The 24255-nt window shown below is 37.3% G+C and overlaps 1 protein-coding gene across 7 annotated transcripts in view; it reads left to right on the top strand.

The window, feature by feature from the left end:
- The window catches only part of LOC126075017 (aldo-keto reductase family 1 member C1-like), a 240869-nt gene that overhangs the window by 7749 nt on the left and 208865 nt on the right, over positions 1-24255 (top strand). For 2 of the 7 annotated variants that reach the window (XR_007517106.1, XR_007517105.1), the window contains exons 6-7: positions 2092-2201; positions 3841-4006. The exons of 2 other annotated variants lie outside the window; for them this stretch is intronic. Coding sequence is in view for 3 of the 5 variants with exons in the window: in XM_049882072.1 (XP_049738029.1) it covers positions 2092-2201; positions 3841-4006; positions 12157-12239; positions 13851-13893 (402 nt within the window). In the remaining 2 variants the exon portion in view is untranslated. Of the gene's footprint in view, positions 1-2091; positions 2202-3840; positions 4007-12156; positions 12240-13850; positions 14098-24255 lie in introns of those variants that run through there. 3 more of the 7 variants (XM_049882072.1, XM_049882069.1, XM_049882079.1) reach the window with 3 other exon arrangements.

The raw sequence follows: 24255 nt of genomic DNA on the forward strand, positions 1-24255 counted from the left end.
TCAGACAGGTGTAAAGGGTTTGTGTGGTTTGGATGCCTGAATTCTTTTTCTTAATATGTCTATATTCAGAGGTTCTTAACCTATAAAGCACACACACACACAAACGATAACCAGAAACTATTAAAGTCCTCTGGGTTAAAGGGATGAAGTTACTAGTTTACACTGATGGTAAGACAGAGGAAATCATCTCTAAGGAACATTTAACAATATGACTGGGTAGAGCTAGGAACTGACTAAATCTTGGTCTTGTTCTCCTTGACTTCCATTTTTCTGTTTTTCCAGACACTTGCGACATACATACCTGTCTTTGCTGTCTAGTGCTGCTGTAACAGAAATACCACAACTGGGTAGTCATAAAGAACAGAAATTTATTTTCTCACAGTTCAGGAGGCTAGCAGTTGAAATTCAGAGCATGCCTCTAGGGGCGAGCCTTCCCTGTCTATTTCAGCTTCTAGTATCTGCTGTAATTCTTGATGTTCCTGGCCCGGCAGATGCATCTGTCTCTGTTATCTGCCTTTGTCTTCCCTCTTGGTGTGTCTGTGCCTATTTTGACCTTTTGTAACACAGAAATGATTATGCTTAGGATCCACCCTATACTGCAAGAGTCTCATTAACATAATAAATGGAAACCCCAATTTTCTAAACTGGCCATATTTATAAGTACAACCTTTAGGTTTCCAACACATATTTTGGGGGGACACAATTCAATCCGTAACAAGACCTCAGCATACATCTCAAAGGATGAAAATATTCCCTCAGACGCTCACATTTCGTTACTGTTTCTAAGCAAATTCGTAATTTTCTAGTATCATCCACTATCCAGTCAATATGCAAATTTCTCCATTTTTTCCAAAAATCTTTTATACATTATTTGTTTTAGTTGGGACCCAATAATGGCTCACATATTACTTTTCACTATTTTTCTCAAGCTTTTTTAATCTGCAACAGTCTCTCAGCTCTTTTGTATCCCATAGTATCCAAAAGGGGTTATTATCAAATATTCTGGATTTACCAGATTATTGCCTTGTGATATTAGGTAACTTGCTTCTCCAGTCCCAGTTTCTGTAAACTAGAAGTTAGAGCTGAAGACTTAATTAGGTTCAAGTTAGACGTTTTTGGCAATAAAATCTCATAAGGTTGTTGTGTCCTTCAAATTGCACCCTACTAGGAGAAAGTGTGCGTGGAAACCCTTGTGGCATAGTGGTTAAGAGCTATGGCTGCTAACTAAAAGGTCGGCGGTTCGAATCCACCAGACACCCTTGGAAACCCTATGGAGCTGTTCTAGTCTGTCCTCTATGAGTCGCAATTGACTGCAAAGCACTGGGTTTGATTTTGGTTTTAGGAAGCACATGATGACAGATGGTCCCACTATTAGTGATGTTAGATTTCATCACTTGGTTAAGCATGTGTGTAGCCAGATCTCTTCTTTGTAAACATATGTTTTCCTTTTGCAATTAGCTAATAATATGCTGGTTCATAACTTGGCAACAAAGAAAATAATGTTCCCAACAAATTCACACTTAATGGTGTAGTGTCCATTGAGAATTTTTGCCTAAATCAGTTATTTTGATTAGATCTATAAGTAATGATTTTCTATTTTTCTCACTCTTTGTACTTTCTTACCTGATATTTTTCTATAAAACAAGGATATTTTCTATCAACTCAAATAAACTACAATTATTTCTATAGGAGAGAATAAATATGTAATTCTTACCCTTTAATTATCAATATTCAGAGAAAGCAATTACTGTGGTAATCATCTTCAGTAGGAACAAATTGTCCTCAGTCTCTCCCTTTTTCTCTCTTGCTCTCGCTCTCACTCTTTTTCTCTCTCTTTATCTTTCTGTCTGTCTCTCATTCATATGAATTTAGAGTTTTGTTTTTTATTCAATGTATTAGGAATTACTTTATTCTTTATTCATCTTGATGCTCAAATCTACCCACTAAAGTTTTTTCCTTTGTTTTCGAACATGCTCTTATAAGTCTTTGAGTACTTTCATGCTTCTGGCACAATTTGATGTCCACAGCTAAAAAGATCTTTCCTCTCTCAGATCCATTATTACCCTTCTTTCTTGTCTTGGAAATCTACAGGTGGAATGTCACCCTTATCTCAACCAGAGCAAATTGCTGAATTTCTGCAAGTCGAAAGATATTGTTCTGGTTGCCTACAGTGCTCTGGGATCCCACCGAGACAAAAAGTGGTAATGAGGAAAACTGGGAGATCATCCAAAACACCATTACTGAAGAAATCTTTTTATTTATACCATATCCTATATCCTGGTGTTAACTCTCAACTGCTTGGGGAAAAGTAGGGAGAGCAACTTCAGAAGTACTTCTTTATAATCCCACTACCCAGCCCAATGCTTGTGCATTATATGTCTGGTTATATTTTTTTTTATATAGATAGTTAACTTAAAAAAATATCTGAGAATGAAAACAAAATTAAAAACAATACTAAAGACTTATTTTTCTATTAATGATTTGAGGATAAAACAGACTAATCTGCATGTTCCAAAGAAATGCTGCAGCATTGGGGCTAACGTAGTCAGACAGGAACAAAGAGAGTCCCAGAAGTGCAGGTGGTTTCAGCCCATTTCCTAGAGGTTCACTACAAGTCTTTTGAGATCCTTTCTCCTCTGAAATGTCAGTTTACTTTAAAAGACTAATGTTGCAGTGTTTCGGTAAAGGAAAGGTGGAGGAGGGGGTCCATGCCTCCTGAGGGGCTGCAGATAGCAGGGCTGGGTGTCTATTTGTCTGGAACATTGGCTAAGGACTCAGGTTGTTAGTTTACACCTAAATCTAAAGAAGCGACCTAGTTCATTACCTCTAAGGGCTAGGTTACTGATTAAATTAAACTATGTCCTGTGAGACTCAGGCATTCGGCCATATTCTCCTGGCTTGGCATATGTGTCTCTAATTTGTAGTTTCCACATCAATAATACATGTCTACATTAAAATCTATACATAATTAAAAAACTGAGACAAAAGACATCAGCCCAAGTCATGACTGTAACACTTTTTAAACGATTAACATGTTTCAAGCAATATCTTCCATAAGATGCAGTTATGTCTAAAATCAGGAAAATAATAATTAACTCCCAGGTCTATGAGGACAGAAAGAAATTACCATTCTAAAACATTTGGAAACTTCTGTACAAATGTTACACACTATGACTAAGGATGAGAATGAACAGTTCCCATTTTGGGCCTACTCAGTTTTCACCAATATCTTAGAAAAATTAGAATAAAAACTATCCAAGCCTTCCCACTTCTCTTCCCACTCTCATGCCCCTTCTCTAGGGCTATATCCAGAGGAAAAAACAGCCAATGCGAAGGAAAGGAGGAAATCCAAGGACCTAGGACCATTGTTTCCAAACTAAACCTATTGCTATCCAGTCGATTCCAACAATTACAGCCCTCCAGGAGAAAGTAAAATTGTCCCATAGTGTTTCCAAGGCTGTGAATTTTCAGGGAAGCAGACTGCCACATCTTTTTCCCAAAGAGTGGCTTAGAACCACCAGCCTTCTGATTAGGAACTGAGCACTTTAACCACTGTGCAACCAGGGCTCTTTCTTTCAAACTCAAGAGAGCATCAAAATGGCCTGGAAGGCTTTTTGAAACACAGAATGCTGAATCCCCTTCAGCTCTGTTCAATACATCTGGGTGAAGCCCTAGAATTTGCATTTCTATCAAGTTCCCAGGTGATGCAGGTGATGCTGGTCCAGGACCACAATTGGAAAACCACTAATCCAAAGGAGACCACCTTAGTCAGTTTTAGAAGCCTCCTGACAAAGTGAAAACTCAGCTTCCTGTGTTCAGTATTTCTACATTTCCTTCCAGGGTGGACCAGAGCTCCCCCGTTCTCTTGGATGATCCAGTTCTTGGTGCCCTGGCTAAAAAGCACAAGCGGACCCCAGCATTGATTGCCCTTCGCTATCAGCTACAGCGTGGGGTCGTGGTCCTGGCCAAGAGTTACAATGAGAAGAGGATCAAAGAGAACATGCAGGTGATGAGCAAGGCTGTGGTATCATGGCGCCTAAGTTATAACCTTCACAGATGTTCTTCTTTATAAGGTTCAAGGCAACTTAGGGCATGTTGGTTTCCCATGCACATATGCCTTATGTGCATTAACTAGGGTTTTTCTCCTTCTTGTAAAACAACCTTCTTTCTCTTTATTCTGAACAAGAAGAGACCAATAGATGTATCTTAGATGGCCACTCACAAGCTTTTATTACCCCAAATACTACTGACCACAGTAGGACATAGGACAACATTTTATGAACTATATTATCTTGTTCTACAAGACTGTATTTCTAAGCCTTCAAACCAAATCAATTTTTCTAGGTGTTTGGCTATGTTTAAGGAGTATTCATAACTGTGCCTCTTATGTGGTTTATTACAAATACGAATGTACATGCATGCACATGCATATGTATATGTACATATACCTATAGATAAATGTATCCATGCACACATATGAACTGACATATTCATACCCATACACACATACGTTTATATACATATTTGATAACCACACACATATTTTTTGGTTTTTGTTGCAAAACTATATTTGTCATATCCTTTACAAATAACACCCTTTTCTCTTGTGCACTTCACTGACAACATTAACTTTTGTCAAATTGTGCGCACTTCACCCACATTCAATGTCATCATTACCATCACCCAAAATAACAATGTCTACTATCTTGAGAGTGCTTTCATCTACCTCCCTCCACTCATCCCTGGTAATCACCAGTGAGCATTGATATTTGTGTGTGTGTGTGTGTGTGTGTGTAGACATGCCTTTTATATAAGTGCAATTAAACAATATTTGTTCTTTCGGGGTTGATATCACTCATCGTAATGCCCTCCATATTCATCCATGATATAAGACATGAGAAGACTCATCATTCTTCTTTATGGTTGTGTTGTTGTTGTTAGATGCCATCAGGTTGGTTCCACCTCATAGTAAGTAACCATACGCACAACAGAACAAAATGGGGCCCGGTCCTATGCCATCCTTAAAATCGTTGTTATGCTTCAGCCCATTGTTGCAGCCACTGTGTCAGTCCATCTCGTTGAGGGTCTTCCCCTTTTCCACTGACCTGTACTTTACCAAGCGTGACATCCTTCTCCAGGGACTGATCTCTCCTGACAACATGTCCAAATTATGTGAGACCCAGTCTCACCATGCTTGCTTCTAAAGAACATTCTGTTTGTACTTCTTCCAAGACAGATTTGTTTGTTCTTTCAGCGGTTTATGGTATATTCAATATTCTTCACCAACATCACAATTCAAAGCCATCAATTCTTCTTCAGTCTTCCTTATTCATTGTCCAGCTTTCTCATGCATATCATGCAATTGAAAATACCATGGCTTGAGTCATGCGTACTTTAGTCTTTACAGTGACATCTTTGTTTTCAACCCTTTAAAGAGGTCCTTTGCAGCAGATTTGCCCAATGCAACGTATCTTTTGATTTCTTGACCGCTACTTCCATGGGTGTTGATTGTGGATCCAAGTAAAATGAAATCCTTGACAACTTCAATCTTACCTCTGTTTATCATGATGTTGCTTATTGGTCCAGTTGTGAGGACTTTTGTTGTCTTTATGTTGGGGTACAATCCGTACTGAAGGCTGTATTCTTTGATATTCATCTGTAAGTGCTTCAACTCCTCTTTCAGCAAGCAAGGTTTTGTCATCTGCATAATGCAGGTTGTTAATTAGTCTTCCTCCAATTCTCATGCCCCATTCTTCTTCATATAGTCCAGCTTCTTGGATTATTTGCTCAGCATACCAGTTGAATAGGTATGGTGAAAGGATACAACCCTGATGCACACCTTTCCTGACTTTAAGCCACTCAGTATCTCCCTGCTCTGTCCAAATAACTGCATCCTGATTTATTTATAGGTTTCTCATGAGCACAATTAAGTGTTCTGGAATTCCTATTTCTCATAATGTTATCCATAACTTGTTATGATCCTGACAGTCAAATGCCTTTGCGTAGTTAATAAAACACAGGTAAACATCCTTCTGGTATTCTCTTCTTTCAGCCAGGATCCATCTGACATCAGCAATGATATGCCTAGTTCCACCTGCTCTTCTTAATCCAGACTTAATTTCAGGCAGCTCCTTTTTGATATACTGCTGCAGTGGCTTTGGAATAGTCTTCACCAAAATTTTGCTTGTGAGTGATATTGTTCGATAATTTCCACATACGGTTGGATAATGTTTCTTCGGAATAGGCATAAATATGGGTTTCTTCCAGTAAGTTGGCCAGGAAGCTGTCTTCCATATTTCTTGGCGTAGATGAGTGAGCACTTCCAGTGCCAAATCCATTTGTTGAAACATTTCAATTGATATTCCATCAATTCCTGGAGCCTTGTTTTTTGCCAGTTCCTTCAGTGAAGCTTGGACTTCTTCCTTCAGTACCATCAGCTCCTGATCATGTATGTGCTCCCTCTCAAAATGGTTGAACATCGACCAATTCTTTTTCGAATAATGACTCTCTGTATTCCTACCATCTTCTTTTGATACTTTCTGCGTCGTTTAATATTTTCCCCATAGAATCCTTCACTATTGTAAGTCGAGGCTTGAGTTTTTTCTTCAGTTCTTTTCAGCCTGAAAAAAGCTGAGCGTGTTCTTCCCTTTTGGTTTTCAATCTCCAGCTCTTTGCACATGTCGTTATACTTTACTTTGTCTTCTTGGGCCGCCCTTTGAAATCTTCAGTTCTTTTACTTCATCATTTCTTCCTTTTGCTTTAGCTGCTTGACGTTCAGGAGCAAGTTTCAGAGTCTCCTCTGACATCCATCTTGGTCTTTTCTTTCTTTCCTGTCTTTCCAATGACCTCCTGCTTTCTTCATGTATGATGTCCTCGATGTCATTCCACAACTTGTCTGGTCTTCGGTCATTAGCGTTCAACGAGTCAAATCTATTCTTGAGATGGCCTCTAAATTCAGGTGGGATATACTCAAGATCGTATTTTGGCTATCTTGGACTTGCTCTGATTTTCTTTAGTTTCAGCTTGAACTTGCATATGAGCAATTGATGGTCTGTTCCACAGTCGGCTCCGGCCTTGTTCTGACTGATGACCTTGAGCTTTTCCATTGTCTCCACAGATGTAGTCGATTTGATTCCTGGCGAGGTCCATGTGTATAGCTGCCATTTAAATTGGTGGAAAAAGGTATTTGCAATGAAGAAGTTGTTGGTCTTGCAAAATTCTATCATTCGATCTCTGGCATTGTTTCTGTCACCGCGGCCACATTTTCCAACTACCAATCCTTCTTCTTTGTTTCCGACTTTCTCATTCCAATCACCAGTAATTATCAATGCATTCTGATTGCATGTTCGATCAATTTCAGACTGCAGAAGCTGATAAAAATCTTCAATTTCTTCATTTTTCGCCTTAATGGTTGGTGCATAAATTTCAATAATAGTTGTATTAACTGATTTTCCTTGTAGGTGTATGGATATTATCCTATCTCTGACAGCATTGTACTTTAGGAAAGATCTTGACATGTTCTTTTTGACGATGAATGCAACACCACTCCTCTTCAAGCTGTCATTCCCAGCATAGTACACTTGAGGATTGTCCAATTCAAAATGGCCAATACCAGTCCATTTCAGCCCATTAATGCCTAGGATATTGATGTTTGTATGTTCCATTTCATTTTTGATGATTTCCAATTTTCCTAGATTCATACTTTGTACATTCCAGGTTCTGATTTTTAATGGGTGTTTGTACCTGTTTCTTCTCATTTTGAGTCGTGCCACATCAGCAAATGAAGGTCCTGAAAGCCTTACTCCATCCACATCATTAAGGTCATCTCTACGTTGAAGAGGAAGCTCTTCCCCAGTTGTCTTCTGAGTTCCTTCCAACCTGGGGGGCTCATCTTCCTGCACTATATCAGACAATGTTCTGTTGCTATTCATAAGGTTTGCACTGGCTAATTCTTTTCAGAAGTAGACTGCCAGGTCCTTCCTTCACAAATACACACACACACACACACACACACTATGGTTTTGTAATATTCCATTTTATGTATGTTCTACTTTTTTTATTAAGCTTTAGGTGAAGGTTTACAGAGCAAATTAGTTTCTCATTAAACAATTAATACACCTATTGTTTTGTAAAACTGGTTGCCAATACTGCAACATGTCAACACTCTCCCCTTCTCGAATTTGGGTTCCCCGTTTTCATTTCTCCAGATTTTCTTTCTTCTCCTGCTTTCTTGTCCTTGCCCCTGGGCTAGTGTGACCATTTAGTCTTGTATACATGGTTGAGCAGATATATTATTGTTTGTTTTATGGGCCTGTCTAATCTATGTCTGAAGAGTGAACATCGGGAGTGACTTCAGTATTGAGTTAAAAGGGTGTCCAGGAGCCATGCTCTCGGGTTTCTCCAGTCTCTGTCAGACCAGTAAGTCTGGACTTTTTTTTTTTTTTTTAAGTTATAATTTTGTTCTACATCTTCCTCCAGCTCTGTCCGGGAGCCTCTCTTGTGGTGGTAGCCAGGCATCGTCTAGTTGTGCTGACTCAGGCTGGTGGAGGCTCTGTTGGTTGTGACCCATTTGTCCTTGGAATAATCTTTCCTTTGTGTCTTTGGTTTTCTTCCTTCCCCCTTGTTCGAGTCAGGATAGAACCAGAGAAGTATCTTAGATGGCCGATCACAAGCTTTAAAGACCTCAGATGCTACTCACCAAAGTAAGATGTAGAATATTTTCTTTATAAAATATTTTATGCCTATTGAGCTAGATGTCCCCCGAGACCATGGCCCCCATTCCTCAGCCCAGTAGCTAGGCCCCTCAGGAAGTTTGGATGTGCCTTTGAATCTTCTTTGACTTTGCACTGGTCAGGTTTTGCTGACTTCCCAGTATTGTGTACTGTCTTACCCTTCATCAAAATTGCCACTTATCTATTGTCTAGTTAGAGTTTTTCCCTCCTCTACCTTGTAACCATCAATGATTGTTTCTTTCTGTGTGTAAATCAATTCATGAGTTTTTTATAATACTGGTATCGCACAATATTTGTACTTTTGTGATTGACTGATTTCACTCAGCATAATGCCCTCTAGATTCATCCATGTTGTGAGATGTTTCACAGATTCATCATTGTTCTTTATCATTGTGTGGTAGGTATTCCATTGTATGTATGTACCATGTTTGTTTATCCATTCGTATGTTCATGGGCACTTAGATTGTTTCCATCTTTTTGCTGTTGTCAATAATGTTATAATGAACATGGGTGTGCATATGTCTATTTGTGTGATGGCTATTATTTCTCCAAGATGTGTTCCTAGGTGTGGAATTGCTGGATTGTATGGTTTTTCTATTTCTACCTTTTTAAGGAAGCTCCATAACATTTTCCAAAATGGTTGTGCCATTTTACATTCCCATAGGGAATGCTTAAGAGTTCCAAACTCCCACAACCTCTCCAACATTTGTTATTTTCTGTTTTTTTCTTTGTTTTGATTCCTACCAGTAATGTCAGGGTGAAATGGTAGCTCATCATAGTTTTGGTTTGCATTTCTCTAATGGCTAGTGATCACAAGCATTTCCTCATGTGTCTCTGAGCCACCTGAATGTCTTCTTTGGTGAAATGTCTGTTCATCTCCTTTGCCCATTTTTTAATTGCACAATTTGTCTTTTTTTTTGTAGAGATGTTGGATTTTCCTATAGATTTTAGAGATTAGGACTTCGCCGGATATGTCCTAGCCAAAAACTTTTTTCCCAGTCTATAGGTTCTCTTTTTCCAGCTCCTCAAATTATGCTGTTGGTATTCAGACAGGGCTGCTTTGTTTTTGTAGATTGCTTTGGGTAGAACTGACAATTTCACAATGTTGAGTCTTCTGTTCATGAGTGTGGTATCTTTTTTCTATTTATATAGGTTTCTTGCAGTAGTGTTTTTTTTTGTTTTTCTTTTTTTGTTTTTTTTTTTGGTACAGGCCTTTTTTTACATCCCTGGTTAGATTTATTCCTAAGTACTTTAATTTTTTTAGGGGGCTATTATAACTGATATTGCTTTCTGCAGTTCTCTTTATTGGTATGTAGGAATCTAACTGATTTTTGCATGTTTATCTTGTATCCTGCCACTCTGCTGGATCTTTCTATTAGTTCCATAGTTTTCTTGTGGAGTCTTCCGGGTTCTCTATGTATAATATCATATTATCTGCAAATAGAGATAGATTTACTTCTTACTTACTGATTTTGATGCACTTTATTATTTTTGTTTCTTGCTTTATTGCTCTAGTTAGGACTTCCTGCATAATGTTAAATAGGAGCGGTGATAAAGAGCATGCTTGTCTTATTCCTATTCCCAGGGAGAAGGTTTTCGGCCACTCTCCATTAAGAATGATGTTGGTCGTTGGTTTTGTATAGATGCCCTTTTTTAGGTTCAGGAATTTCACTTCCATATTTGTTTTATTGAGTGTTTTTATCAGGAATGGGTGTTGGACTTAGAGAATAACTTCTCTGTGTTGAATGAGATGATCATGTGATATTTTGTTTTATTTATGTGGTGGATTATGTTGTTTGATTTTCTCATGTTGAACCATCTTGGCATACTCGATATGAAACCCACTTGGTCGTGGTATATTATTTTTTTGATATGACGCTGAATTCTATTGTCTAGAATTTGGTTGAGAATTTTTGCATCTATCATCTTGAAACAGATTGGTTTGCAATTTGGGTGTTTTTTTATTATCATTTATTATCATTTCAATCTGTTCTCTTGTTACGAGTCTGTTCAGATTTTCGACCTCAGTTTATGTTAGTTTAGGTAGGTAGTGTGTTTATAGAAATTTGTCCATTTCTTCTCGGTTTTCATATTTGTCGAAGTATAGTTTTTCATATTACTGTGTTATGATCCTTTGTATTTCAGTTGGGTCTGTTGTAATGTCCCCCATTTCATTTCTTATTTGTGCTATTTGCTTCCCCTCCTGTTTTTCTTCTGTCAGTTTTGCCAGTGGTTTGTAAATTTTGTTGATCCTTTCAAAGAACCAACTTTTGGCTTTGTTGGTTCTTTTATTGTTTTTGTATTCTCTATTTCATTTATTTTGGCTCTGATCTTTATTATTTCCATTCTTTTCGTGGTTGTGGGCTTCTTTCTTTGTTCTCTATTTCTTCAAATTGCATAGCTAATGTTTTGATTTTCTTCCTTTCTTCTGTTATAATGAGTGTATCTATTGCTATAAATTGACTTCTGAGCACTGTTTTTGCTGTGTCCCAAAGGTTTTCCTTTGATGTGTTTTCATTCTCATCTGCTTACAGAAACTTTTTTATTCCATCTTCGATTTCTTCTATTACCCAGTGGTTTCTAAGCAAGGTGTTATTTAGTTTCCATGCATTTGATTTTTTCCGTTGTGCTTGTTTTTATTAATTTCTACTTTTATGGCATTGTGATCAAAGAAGACTCTTTGCATTATCTCAGCATTTTAGATCTTGTTGAGAGTTGCTTTGTGGTCTAAGATATGGTCTATTCTGGAGAACATTCCTTTTGTGATTGACTTATTTCAATCTTATTAAATTTCCAACTTTGAGAACACTCCAGCCTTCGCTCTTCTTCTTTGAGCCTTATCCATCAATCTCTCAAAACAAAACAAAATAAAACATGTAGCCTTATCGGAGGGTTTGGCAAATGGCTCAAGGATAAGGAGATCATAAGTCTTGACTCACCTGGGAATGTCCCAGTGTTTAACTATCCCAGGGTAACCAGTGTCTCATCTGGTTTAGAGCCCTTTTTTCAGTCTCAAAAAAGTTACTGATTTTTTAATTATGATAAAGCAATGATTAATTTACAACAAATAACACTTTTATAATACTGTCTCCCTATGTAAGAAAAAGATAGTTATTCAATCTATTTAACCCTTTTTTAAATATTCTCTGAGAGTATTTTAAAATTTTCTTCACAAATAGCTAATATTTTCCTATAAATTTACTTCTAGGCAATATATCTAATTACCACCAATATAAGTGGAATTTTTCTTCTATTTTAGTTTCTAACTGCTGTTTGTTAGGATTCAGACAATTCACTGATTTTTGTTCATTGATTTCTGAACCTAGACATATTTTTGTTTATATTAATGACTCTCCTGTGTATTAGTGATTGGGAATTTTACAGTCTAAAAATAATTTAAGTTTTTTTCTCTACCTCTTGAAAGGTTTTTGAATTCCAGTTGACTTCAGAAGACATGAAGGTCCTAGACAACCTAAACAGAAATTTTCGCTATGTTACCTTTGACACGTACGTATTTGGTAGAGGTATTAGCTTTAATTAATTTTCAGGTGAGGAAAGTAGGAGAGTCCTTAACATTTACCTCAGTACCGGAAAGACATAAGACGGGAGCTTACACGAAACTCTCAGACTGGGTTCATGCCAAAGCTTTGTTCACTGAACCGGCAAAAGAGTGAGAGGGACCCAAGTCAGCTTGGTAGCTCACCAGTATTCTGCTCTTTCTACTCCATATAATTTTCCAGAGAAAACCAACATCATTGGTGAATTGAACTCTTCCATGTATGCTTCTCATCTCTACAACAAAGTACTGGACATATGCTTTGGATATTAGTGTTGTCACTTAATGAAATGTTTCCAAAATTGTTTTTATCATTGTCTTCCCCAAAACCTGCTCAGTTCCTCAAACCTCTTCAAAGGCATCTCCATTAGCTTTCTGTTCCAAGCCAGAAATTTCCATCAACTCCCTTAGATTTTGTGAATTTTACGTCTCAATAGTTTTCAAATCTCTGCGTTCCTTTCCCTTCTGTGTTTGTTCATGGCCCAGACACCGCACTTGCGTCCTGAAAGAGTGGCCTTTGTATGAACACCTGTGGCTTTTGTTTTCTGAAATACGGAGCTCTCAATGCAAAGGAGGAAGAAGGTTAAGAGAACAGAGATTAAAACCAAAGAAAGGGTGTGGAAATAAAACCCCTCAATGTCAGAGACCACTTTTAGCCAACAAAATATCTTTACTATTCCTACATGATCTAAATGATAGGACTCTGAAAAGGACATTCATTATAAATGAGGGAAAGCCAGGAAGTGTTTCCTTCTGCTGTAGGAATTTTAACTCATAGTAGAAATAAAGTGATCATCTGTGAAAGGGATTAGCACAGTGACATATCATTAGTACACAAAAATGGGTAGGTATATTATTATCGTTGGTAATATTTTTAACAGTATACGGAAAACTAGGAAAATGGTGCAAAGAAAAAGCAGGAAACAGTCATTTCTACCATTAATTAAATATTGTAATTGCAATTAATCATTTTCTATCACTTTCTACTTTGTGGTGTTATTATATTTAGGGAGCTCACTATATAGTAAACCTGTTGGAGATGCAACCATATCTTACACATGTCATTGTATCTATTTCTGAAAAAAGGAATAGACATTGTGTGGTAGGCAGTTACTAGGAGATGAATGAATTAGTGAAGTAGAGAGAAATTGCTCTCAACAATCTGTATTATCCTAAAATATTTATTAGTGCTGAGCATGAACATGGACTTACACTTGTTAAAACAAGGAAGATAAGTTTCTGCTTTCAGTCATAACTCAAGTGAAAACACACAGGATGTCTCTTTGCTTTTTTGAGAGACATAGCTAAGGGAGGGCAATATGTTTGTACATTTCGTATGTCCCTTCCTGTTAAGTTCCAGGCCTGGGAATATAATTTTAATTGTTTAATTATTATTTTCTAAATATATTTACTAAAAAGTCATGCTTATAAACTAAGAAATGCAGACTTTACAAGCAGCCAGTTAATAAAAAACTTTCATCCTAAGGCTAGGTTCATAGAACCACTGTTGTTGTTGAAATACTCTTTGAATCTACATTGTGTGCTATTCTTTCTCTTTCTAGTCTTATTGACCACCCGAATTATCCATTTTCTGACAAGTATTAATGAGGTGGCCTTTGTCATGACTTCTTCCAGAAGGCCCTGCTTGTGGATAGGATGCAGAAAACATCTCAGATGCTGGTGATGAGAGACAGCACCTCTGCTTAAATCCATGCTGCTTAGCAGCTCACATTCAGCCAGAGATGTGTCCATAGGTCATCAAGGAAAGGCACTATTTTTGTCATTTTGGAAAAAACAATAAAGCTTTTTTTTTTCCTGCATAAATAGTCTTATCCTCTTCGGTCTCTGTTATTTACCTTCTTTGTTTCCTTAACTCAACCAGGCCAAAAATTCTGACGGAAGTAGATTTCTACTGAAGCAGAAGAAAGAAGAAGTAGATGGTGAGGGAGATAACTACTGTAATGGGAAAGAGGAATGCCTTAGTCATCTAGAGCTTCTTTAACAGAAATACCACAAGTGGATGGCTTTAACAAAGAGAAGTTTATTCTCTCACAATGCAGTAGGCTAGAAGTGCAAATGCAGGGCACCAGCTCCAGGGGAAGGCTTTCTCTCTATGCTGGCTCTGGAGGAAGGTCCTTGTCATCAGTCTTACCTTGGTCTGGGATCATCTCAGCACAAGAACCTCAGGTCCAAAGGACATGATCTGCTCCTGGCACTGTTTTCTTGGTGATATGAGGTCCCCCTGAATCTCTGCTCACTTCTCTGTTTTGTATCTCAAAGAGATTGGCTTAACACACTGTATAATCTTGCCTATCTCATCAATATGACTGCCATTAATCCATCTCATTTCATCATACTGATAGGATATGTACAACACATGGGGAAATCACATAAACGGTGGACAATCACAAAATACTGGGACTCATGGCCCAGCTAAGTTGACAAGATACTTTGGGGGGACACAATTCAATCCATGACAAAGAGGCAGGTGATATTCATGTTTCCTGACTGTTATAAGGAAATCCAGGTGGTGAGGGCTCTGGATCATAGACAATGAATTTCTCAATCTCATAAAATCATGATCTCTTTGGTAAAAGAATCACATCCCAGAGTATAATTCTAAACCCCCATGATTCAGTAACTCACTCTGACTTAGGAATGACTTCTAAAATAAAAATATTTATAAGTGCAGTGTTTTCAACACGACTTTTGACATTCTTGTACACTGCAAGCCAGTTTCTAGAAGGAGATAATATTTTCACTGAAATACTAGGCATCATAGCACCTATAGTGATCTGCACTTCAGCTTGACCTTCAAATTCTGGGCGTCCTTGGGAGAGTAGTGCACATATGAACATGACATGTTGTTGGGAAAAAATAAAGACTATTGCTCTAGCCATCTCTCCTTTGTAGTGTGACTAAAGAATGCATATCAGATAGGCTGATTCATCCTACTTATTTTGCCTAACAGTCTTTCAAGACTTAGGGAATCCAAAAGCCCTCCATCCCAATCTGTCACAGTCCATTGCCACATTTATGAGGGAAGAAAGTGAAAGTGAGGGTAGGCTAGGAAGCCTCCTCTTGGGGACTAGTGATGAAAAGTTAGCCAATGAAATAACATTTTTCTCACCATTCATGCACTTGATTCATGTTATGGGCTCAATTGTGTACCCAAAAAAGATGGTGAAATTTCAACCCTCAGTTCCTGTGAATGTGACCTTTTTGGGAATAGTGTCTTTGCAGACGTAATTAGTTAGCATGTGCTCATACTAGAGTAGAGTGGGCCCTAATCCAATATGACAGATGTCTCTTCAAAAAAAGAAAGAGACACAGACAGTAACGACAAACAATGTCAGCCATGTGAAGATGGTAGAGTTTCCTCTCACAAGCCAAAGAACACCTGGAACTACCAGAAGCTGCAAAACACAAGGAAGAATTTTTTCCAAGAGCCTTCAGAGAGACAGTGTGCACTTGCAATGCCCTGAATTCAGATTTCTAGCCTCCAAAAGAATAAATTTCTGTTGTTTTAAGCCTCTATATTTGTGGCATTATCCACAGTAGCCAAAAGATAGAAACAACCCAGTGTCCATCAACACATCAATGGATAAACAAAAGATACTGCATACATACAGTGGAATACTATTTAGCCCTAAAGAGAAATCAAGTTCTGATATATGCTAAGACATGGACAAATATTACGTTGTGTGAAATACGTCAGACACAAAGGAACTGACATTGTGTGATCCCCCTTGTACAAAATATCTAGATTGGCAAATACATACAGATTACAGTTTATTAGTGGTTGCCATGGGCTGGATAAAGAGGGAGAAGGGAAGTTACTACTTAAGAGGTACGGAGTTTCTATTTATACTGATGACAAACATTCAAAAAGGAGTACTGCTGATAGTTGCAAAACATGGTGAGTGTAATTAATGTCACAGAATTGTACACTCAAAAGAAATTAAAATGCAAGTATTTGTTATATATATATGTTAGCACCTTAAAAATTTTTTAACAAAAAAAAATTTTTTGAAAGGTGAACAACTGGAAAAGAAGAAATAAAACTGTCTTTGTTCAAAGATGACATGATTGTCTATGTATAAAACACCAAAGATTTGACAAACATATTCCGAGAACTTCAAGGTAATGGTAGAAAGGTTGAAGGATAAAAGATTGATATGCAGAAGTCAGCTGGTTTTCTGGATACTAACAATGAACAACTGAAGTATGAAATTAAAACCACAACACCTTCTAAATTAGCGTTCAAAAAATGAATGACTTAGAAACAAGGATGTAATGTACAAAATCTGTATAAGAAAAGCAACAAAACTCTCATGAAATAAATCAAACTAAGATCCATATATAAGTGAAAGATATTCCATGCTTTCAGAAGGGATAATAGTTGCTATATTAATTCATTTCTAGAGGGAAGGAAGATCAAAGTTCTCTTTCTCCTCAGCTTCTGCGATACATAAAATTTCTTTGGTACATAAAGTGTCCCGTCACTTTTTTATTGTGATGTAAAAATTGATATCCAATGAAAGCAAATAGATTGAGAATAGATTTGGAGGGAGTTGTTGGTAGAGGTAATCTGCCCTGTCCCTGAGCTCCCAGCATTTCCTTACCGAGTGTGCCAGGCTGCAAAACCTAACGTCTGACCCTGAGCCATTTTTGTAGCTAGTAACAAAGGCAAGTATGTGGGTCAAAATGAAGAAATCGTGACAACTGTGTGATTACTCACACCCCGGGAGAGGGAACAAACTTGCTTATAATTTCCTACAAAAGTGCAGAACCCATAGCCTTAGGTTCCTCAGTGAAACTATAGTGCATTCCATTCAATGCCACCATGTACTCCTGTCTAGATACCTTACAAGACTTAGGAACAGTGCCACCATGCTAACGTCCCTGGTGTTTTTTGAGCTTGAGTAATAAGCTGTCTTGAACTGATTCACTGAGTCTAGATCTATACTCCGGGTAGTTGTGCTATGAAGTAAATGGTCTTACCTGATGTGGAAAACAAACAGCATCGATTAGAGTTCAACAGTACAGACAACCACTTTTTCTGGAGCAACTTCAAAAGCTTGCAAGCAAAGAAGTTACACCAAATATTCAGTTCACTTACCAACTATCCTTGATCTAATTGATTCTAATGTCAAATTTTAGTGTTCGTGTTTTGACTTCTATTAGACACTCATTGAGGAAATATGCCCATTGTCTTTAGAATGATGAAAGACCCTTCTGATGATAGGATGCTGTTATGTACTGAGTTGTGCCCCCCCAAAATTATGTTGAAGCTCTAACCCCTGTACCTATACGTATGACGCTGTTCGGAAATGCTTTTCTTTTATCATGTTAAAGGGGGTTCACGAGAGTAGGGAGGGTCATAAACCTGATCACTTCTGAGTGGTGTCATATAAAAAGAGCAGAATAGGCACAGGGGATTCTGGGAAGAAGACAGCATAAACAGACCATCATTTAAACCTTCCCCCCAAAAGACAACAAGAAATAAAGAAACAGTGAACTGCTTTGAGGGACTCTGAACTGGGGAACAGAAGAAAATAGTGGGGAACTGCAGACAGGCAGGAATCAACAAATCAACAATGAGTGGCATATAACAGGAAAATTATATCTCCATTAGTCACTGTTCTACCCTCTAATCAGGCAGACCAGCAGCTACTGTGAGCTGGGGAAGTGGCCCCAGCAAAGAACGAATGCCCCACCCTTCTAAGAGTTTTTTGCAGAATGCAGTACAGGCAAAAACACCAAATACCGGGGAAAAATGAGAAAGTTAATACCCTTAAAAATACCAGTACTGAACAATAACAACAACAAAAAAGCCATAACGCACGATGAAAAGAGAAACAGTAGCCCAAACAAATGAACACTTTGGAGGGTGTCGGCCCGCATCTATACAAATTTTGATAACAAAAAAAAAAAAAAATGTTAAATGTAATTTAAGTGTTAAGTGAAAACAATACAAAGATACAAAAGAAATAAGGAAAATAATGCAAGTACAAAGAGCATTACAAAAAGAGATAAACAGAAATATTGCAACTGAAAGGGAAAATAACTGAAAAGAGAAACACATGGAATGTTTTAACAATAGATTTAGTCAGACAGAAAAAAGAATCAGTGAATTAGAGGATAAGATAGTAAAAAATACAAAGTCTGAAGAGCAACAAGAACAGAAGCTCAAGAAAGCTAAACCCAGTTAAATGAAATTATGGGACAACACCAAGAGACCTAACATACACATCATGGGAAATCCAGAAGGTGGTAAGACACAGGAAGGGACGGAAAAAATATGTGAAGAAATAATGACAACAACTTTCTCCAGTCTGATGAAAGACACAAATCTACATATTCAAGAAGCTCAAAGAATCTCAAGTTTGATCACTCAAAGAGATCTACATCAAGACACATCATAGCTAGGCTCTGAAAAAGTAGCCATAAAGACAAAATCCTGAAAGAAGTGACAGAGAAGCAAACAGTCACATACAAAAGATTCCCAATAAGATTAAGTGCTCATTTCTCCTCAGAAATATTGAAGTCCAAATAAGAATGATACATTTAAAGTTCTGGGGAAAAAAAAAAAAACTGTCAACTAAAATGCCATACCACATGAAACTGCCATTCAAGAATGAGAGTTAAATTAAAATAAACCAAGACAAATAGAAGCTGAGAGAGTTCATATCCACCAGACTGATCCTAGAAAAATTACTAATGGAAATTCTGCAGATGGAAGGGAAAAGACACTAGAAAGTAACTCAAAGCCATAGGGAATTGCATGATCAAGTATAAGGGCTACTTATAAGGTATTCATAATTGACAAATCTAAGTGTTTTGACTTTAATGCTTTTTAATAACACATGACTAAAAAGCAAAGATAAAATTAAGTTACACGACACATGAAATAGAAACACATGGTGATAACAACAACAAAATGAAGATGGAAAGAAATGGCACGGGTATAGAATTTCTTGTACGTCACTGAAGTTAAGTTGGTACCAACTTATCATAAACCAAAAAATCAAACTGATTTCTGTTGAGTTGATCCTGGCTGATAGCAACCCTACAGGACAGAGGAGAACTGTGCCATAAGGTTTCCAAGGCTGTAGCTCTTTATCAAAGCAGACTACCACATCTTTCTCCCACAGACCGGCTGGTGTGTTCGAACTGCCAGCCTTTCGGTAAGCAAACAAACTGACTTAACCACTACACACTGAAACTCCTACCAACGTAGCATAGAATGTTACAAATTCAATATGGTAAATGTAATATTCAGGGGAACCACTAAAAGTACCTTAAAAGACACAAAATGAGAAAGGAGAAGGAAACCAAAATGTCTCACCATAATAAACCAATAAAACACAGAATCAAGCAGCAGTAAAAGATAAAGACAAAGGAGGCTTAAGACACACAAAAAACAAATAATAGAGTGGCAGAAGAGAGTCATTATTATTGGTAAATACACTGAATATAAATGGAGTAAATTCTCCACTCAGAAGAATGGAAGTGGAAGAAGGAACTTAAAAAACATGATTTAACTCTGTGCGCTTACAAGACACACACATTAACCCAAGAACACAAATAGGTAGAAAGTGAAAGGATGGAAAAAAGCATTCCATGCAAGTGATAACAAAAGGAGATCTGGAGTGAGAATCTCATATCAGACAAACTGAACGTTAAGACAAAATCTGCTAGAAGTGATAAACATGGATAATACGTAGTGACAAAAGTGTCAATCCATCAAGAGGATTTAACAGTCATAAACATATATGCAGCCAACTTCAGAGCACCTAAATAGATAAAGCAAACACTAGTGGGACTGAGGGGAGAAATAGTTAATGCTATAATAATAGTTGGAGACCTCAACATACCACTTCTTTTTTGAACAGAACATCTAGAAAGATCAACAAAGAAACAGACGACCTGAATGACACTATAAATCAACTAGACTTAACGCACATATATAGAACACTTCACACAACAACAGCACAATATACATTCTACTCCAGTGCACATGGATCATTCTCCGAGATACACCACAGGTTAGGTCACAAAGCAAATGTTGATAACTTTAAAAAGATTGACATTACACAAAGTATTTTCTTTGACCACAACAGACAGAAGCTAGAAATCAATAAAAGAAAAAGATTAGAAAATATATAAACATGGAATTTAAACAACACACTATTCATCTACCAACAGGTCAAGGAAGAAATCAAAAGAGAAATGGCAAATTTCTTAGAGTCAAATGAAAATGAAAACACAACACTCCACAATGTTTAAGATGCAGCAAAGACAATACTCAAAGGAAGACTTATAATAAATGCCTACAAGAAAAAGGAAAGATCTCAAATCAACAGCCTAACTCAACAACTTCAGGAACTAGAAGGAGAAGAGGAAAGTAAGCTTAAATCTATCAGAGGAAAGGAAAGAAAAAGATCATAGCTGAAACAAATATAATTAAGACAGAAAAACAATAAAGAGAATCAACAAATCCAGAAGTCGGTTCTTTGAAAAGATCAAAAAATTGACAAACCATTAGCTAGACTAACAAAGGAAAAGAGAGAAAAGATGCAAATAACCCAGATAAGAAATGAAAGAGGACATATTACAACTGAACCAATAGAAATAAAGAGAATTATGATACAATATTATGAACAACTATATGGCAACAACTGGATAACCTAGATGAAATGGGCAAACTCTGAGAAGAACACGACCTGTCCGAACTGACTCCAGAGGAATAGAAAGTCTCAACAGACCCGAAGCAAGGAAAGAGATTGAATCAGCAATCAAAAATCTCCCAACAAAAAAAGGTCCTGGACCAGGTGGCTTCACAGAATTCTACCAAATATTTAGAGAAAAATTGACATCGATCCTGTTTAAACTCTTCCAGAATGTTGAGAAGGAAAGAATAAAACCTAATTCATTCTATGAAGCAAACATAACCCTAATACCAAAACAAGGCAAACATACCACAAGAAAAGAAATTCAAAGGCCAATATCTATTATAAATATAGACACAACCAATCCTCAAAAAATACCAGCAAATAGAATCCAACAGCATATTAAAAGAGTTATACAACATGGTCAAGTCAATTTATTCCAGGAATTCGGGGATGGTTCAACAGTAGAATATCAATCAATGTAATAGGCCACATCAATAGAACAAAGGAAATAAGCCACGTGATCATCTTTACGATGAAGAAAAATCATTTGATAAAATCCAACACTCTTTCTTGATAAAATCCCTCAAGAAGATTGAATTTCCTCAATATGATTCAGGCCATACATAAAAAGTCAACAGGAAACATTATATTTAATGGAGAAAGACTGAGAACTTTCTCCTGGAAGTCGGGAACAAGACAAGGGTGCATGCTCTCACCACTTCTACTCAATATTGTATTAGAAGTCCTAGTCAGTGTAATAAGAAAAGAAAAAGAAAGGAAAATGCTATCCACGTTGGAAAAGAAGTAAAATTCTCTCTATAGTAGATGACATGATCCTATATACAGAAAATCCCAAAGAGTCTGCAAGAAAATTCTAGAGCTAATAGAGGAATCTGGCAAAGTTGCAGGATACAAAAAGAACAAACAAAAATTGGTTGGGTTCCTATAGATCACCAAAGAGAAATCTGAAAAGGAAATTAAGGAAAGGATTCCATTCACACTAGCATCCAAGAGAATAAAATACTTAGGAACAAATTTAGCCAGAGATATGAAGGATTTATACAATGAAAATTATAAAACACTGCTGAAAGAGATTGAAGAAGACTTAAATAAATGGGAAGCTGTCTCATATTCACAGATTGAAAGATTTACTATTGTTAAGATGTCAAGAGTACGACAAGTGATCTATAGATTCAATGCAATCCCAATCAAAACTCCATCAGCCTTCTTTACAGAAATGGAAAAACCAATCTTCAACTTTTTATGGAATGGTAAAAGACCCCAAATAGCTAAAACGATGTTGAAAGAGAGAAACAAAGTAGGAGGACTCACTCTTCTTGATTTTAAAACATATTATAAAGCTATTTTACAGTAATCAAAACAGCCTGGTACTGGTTAACAATAGGCACATAGACAAATGGAAAACAATTGAGAGCCCAGATATGAACCCACACATCTATGATCAAATAATTTTGACAAGGGTACTATATCCATTTGATGGGAAAAAAGGAAACCAAAACAAATACAAACCCAGTGCCATCGAGTCGATAGCAACTCATAGCGACCCTATAGGACAGGGTAGAACTGCCCCATAGAGTTTCCAAGGAGCTCCTGGTGGATTCGAACTGCCGACCCTTTGATTAGCAGCCGTAGCATTTAACCACTATGCCACCAGGGTGTCCAAGAAAAAAGAGTCTCTTCAAAAATGGCGCTGGGAAAATTGGATTTTCATGTACAGTAAAATAAAAACAAGAGCTATGCCTCACACCATATACAAAAACAAATTCAAAATGGATTAAGGACCTGTCTCAGTTATCTATTGCTGCTATAACAGAAATATCACAAGTGGATGGTTTTAACAAAGAGAAATTTATTTTCTCACAGTTTAGTAGTCTAGAAGTCCAAATTCATGGTGTCAACTCCAGGGAAAGGTTTCCTCTCTCTATTAGCTCTGGAGAAAGATCCTTGTCGTCAATCTCCCCCAGGACTAGGAGCTTCTTTGCGCAACAGCCCCAGGTCCAAGGGACACACTCTGCTCCAGGCACTGCTTTCTTGATGGTATGAGGTCCCCCTCTCTTCTAGCTTCCATCTCCTTTTATCTCTTGATAGATAAAAGGTGGTGTAGGCCACACCCCAGGGAAACTGCCTTTACATTAGATCAGGGATGTGACCTGGTAAGGTGTTACAATCCCACCCTAATCCTCTTTAACGTAAAACTACAATCACAAAATGGTGGACAACCACAGAATACTGGGAATCACGGCCTAACCAAGTTGATACACAAAGTTTTGGGGAGCCATAATTCAATCCATGACAGGACCTAAACGTGGAAACTAATACCATAAAATTCTTAGAAGAAAATGCAGGGCAAGATGATTGCGCCTAGCTTTTATCTAATATAACAACAAAAACACAAAAAACAAAAAGAAAGAAAAAAGAAATAAACGGGACCTCATAAAAATAAAACTCTTGTTCATCAAAAGATTTTACCAAAAAAGTAACAAGACAAACTCCTGATTGTGACTAAATCTTTGGAAACCATATATCCAATAAGAACCTAATAACCAAAATATATATAAAACTTCAACAACTTAACAACAAAAGACAAATAACCCAATTGTAAAACAGGCAAAAGGCTGGAATAGGCACTTCACCAAAGAGGACATTCGAATGGCCACCAAACATAAGAAAGATGCTCAACTTCATTAGCCATCACAGAGATGCACATCAAAACCACGATGAGATAACATTGTACTCCCACTGGATGGCTAAGATTAAAAAGACAGAAAATAAAACATGTTGGTGAGGATGTGAGGAAATTGAAACCCTTAACCATTGCTGGTGGGAATACAAAATGGTACGACTGTTGTGGAAAACAGGGTGGCATTTCCTCAAAAAACTAAAAATGGAACTACCATGAACAAAAACAAAACCAAACCCAGTGCCGTCCAGTCGATTCCAACTCATAACTACCATAGAACACAGCAAATCCACTCCTAGGTCTAGGCCCAAAGACTCCAAAGCAGAGACTCAAACAGATAGCTGTACGCCAATGCTCATTATACCGCTATTCACTATAGCCAAAAGGCAGAAACAAACTAAATGCCCACCAATGGCTGAGTGAATAAACAAAATGTGCTACATCCATCCAGTACAGTACAACTCAGCCAGTAAAAGAAATGAAGCCTTAACACATGCTACAATATGGATGGAGCTTGAGGACATCACGCTATCTGAAGTAAGTCAATCACAAAAGGACAAATGCTGTATGACCTCACATATACAAAGA

Source organism: Elephas maximus, chromosome 4 (genome assembly GCF_024166365.1).
Source record: "Elephas maximus indicus isolate mEleMax1 chromosome 4, mEleMax1 primary haplotype, whole genome shotgun sequence".
Classification (NCBI taxonomy): domain Eukaryota; kingdom Metazoa; phylum Chordata; class Mammalia; order Proboscidea; family Elephantidae; genus Elephas; species Elephas maximus.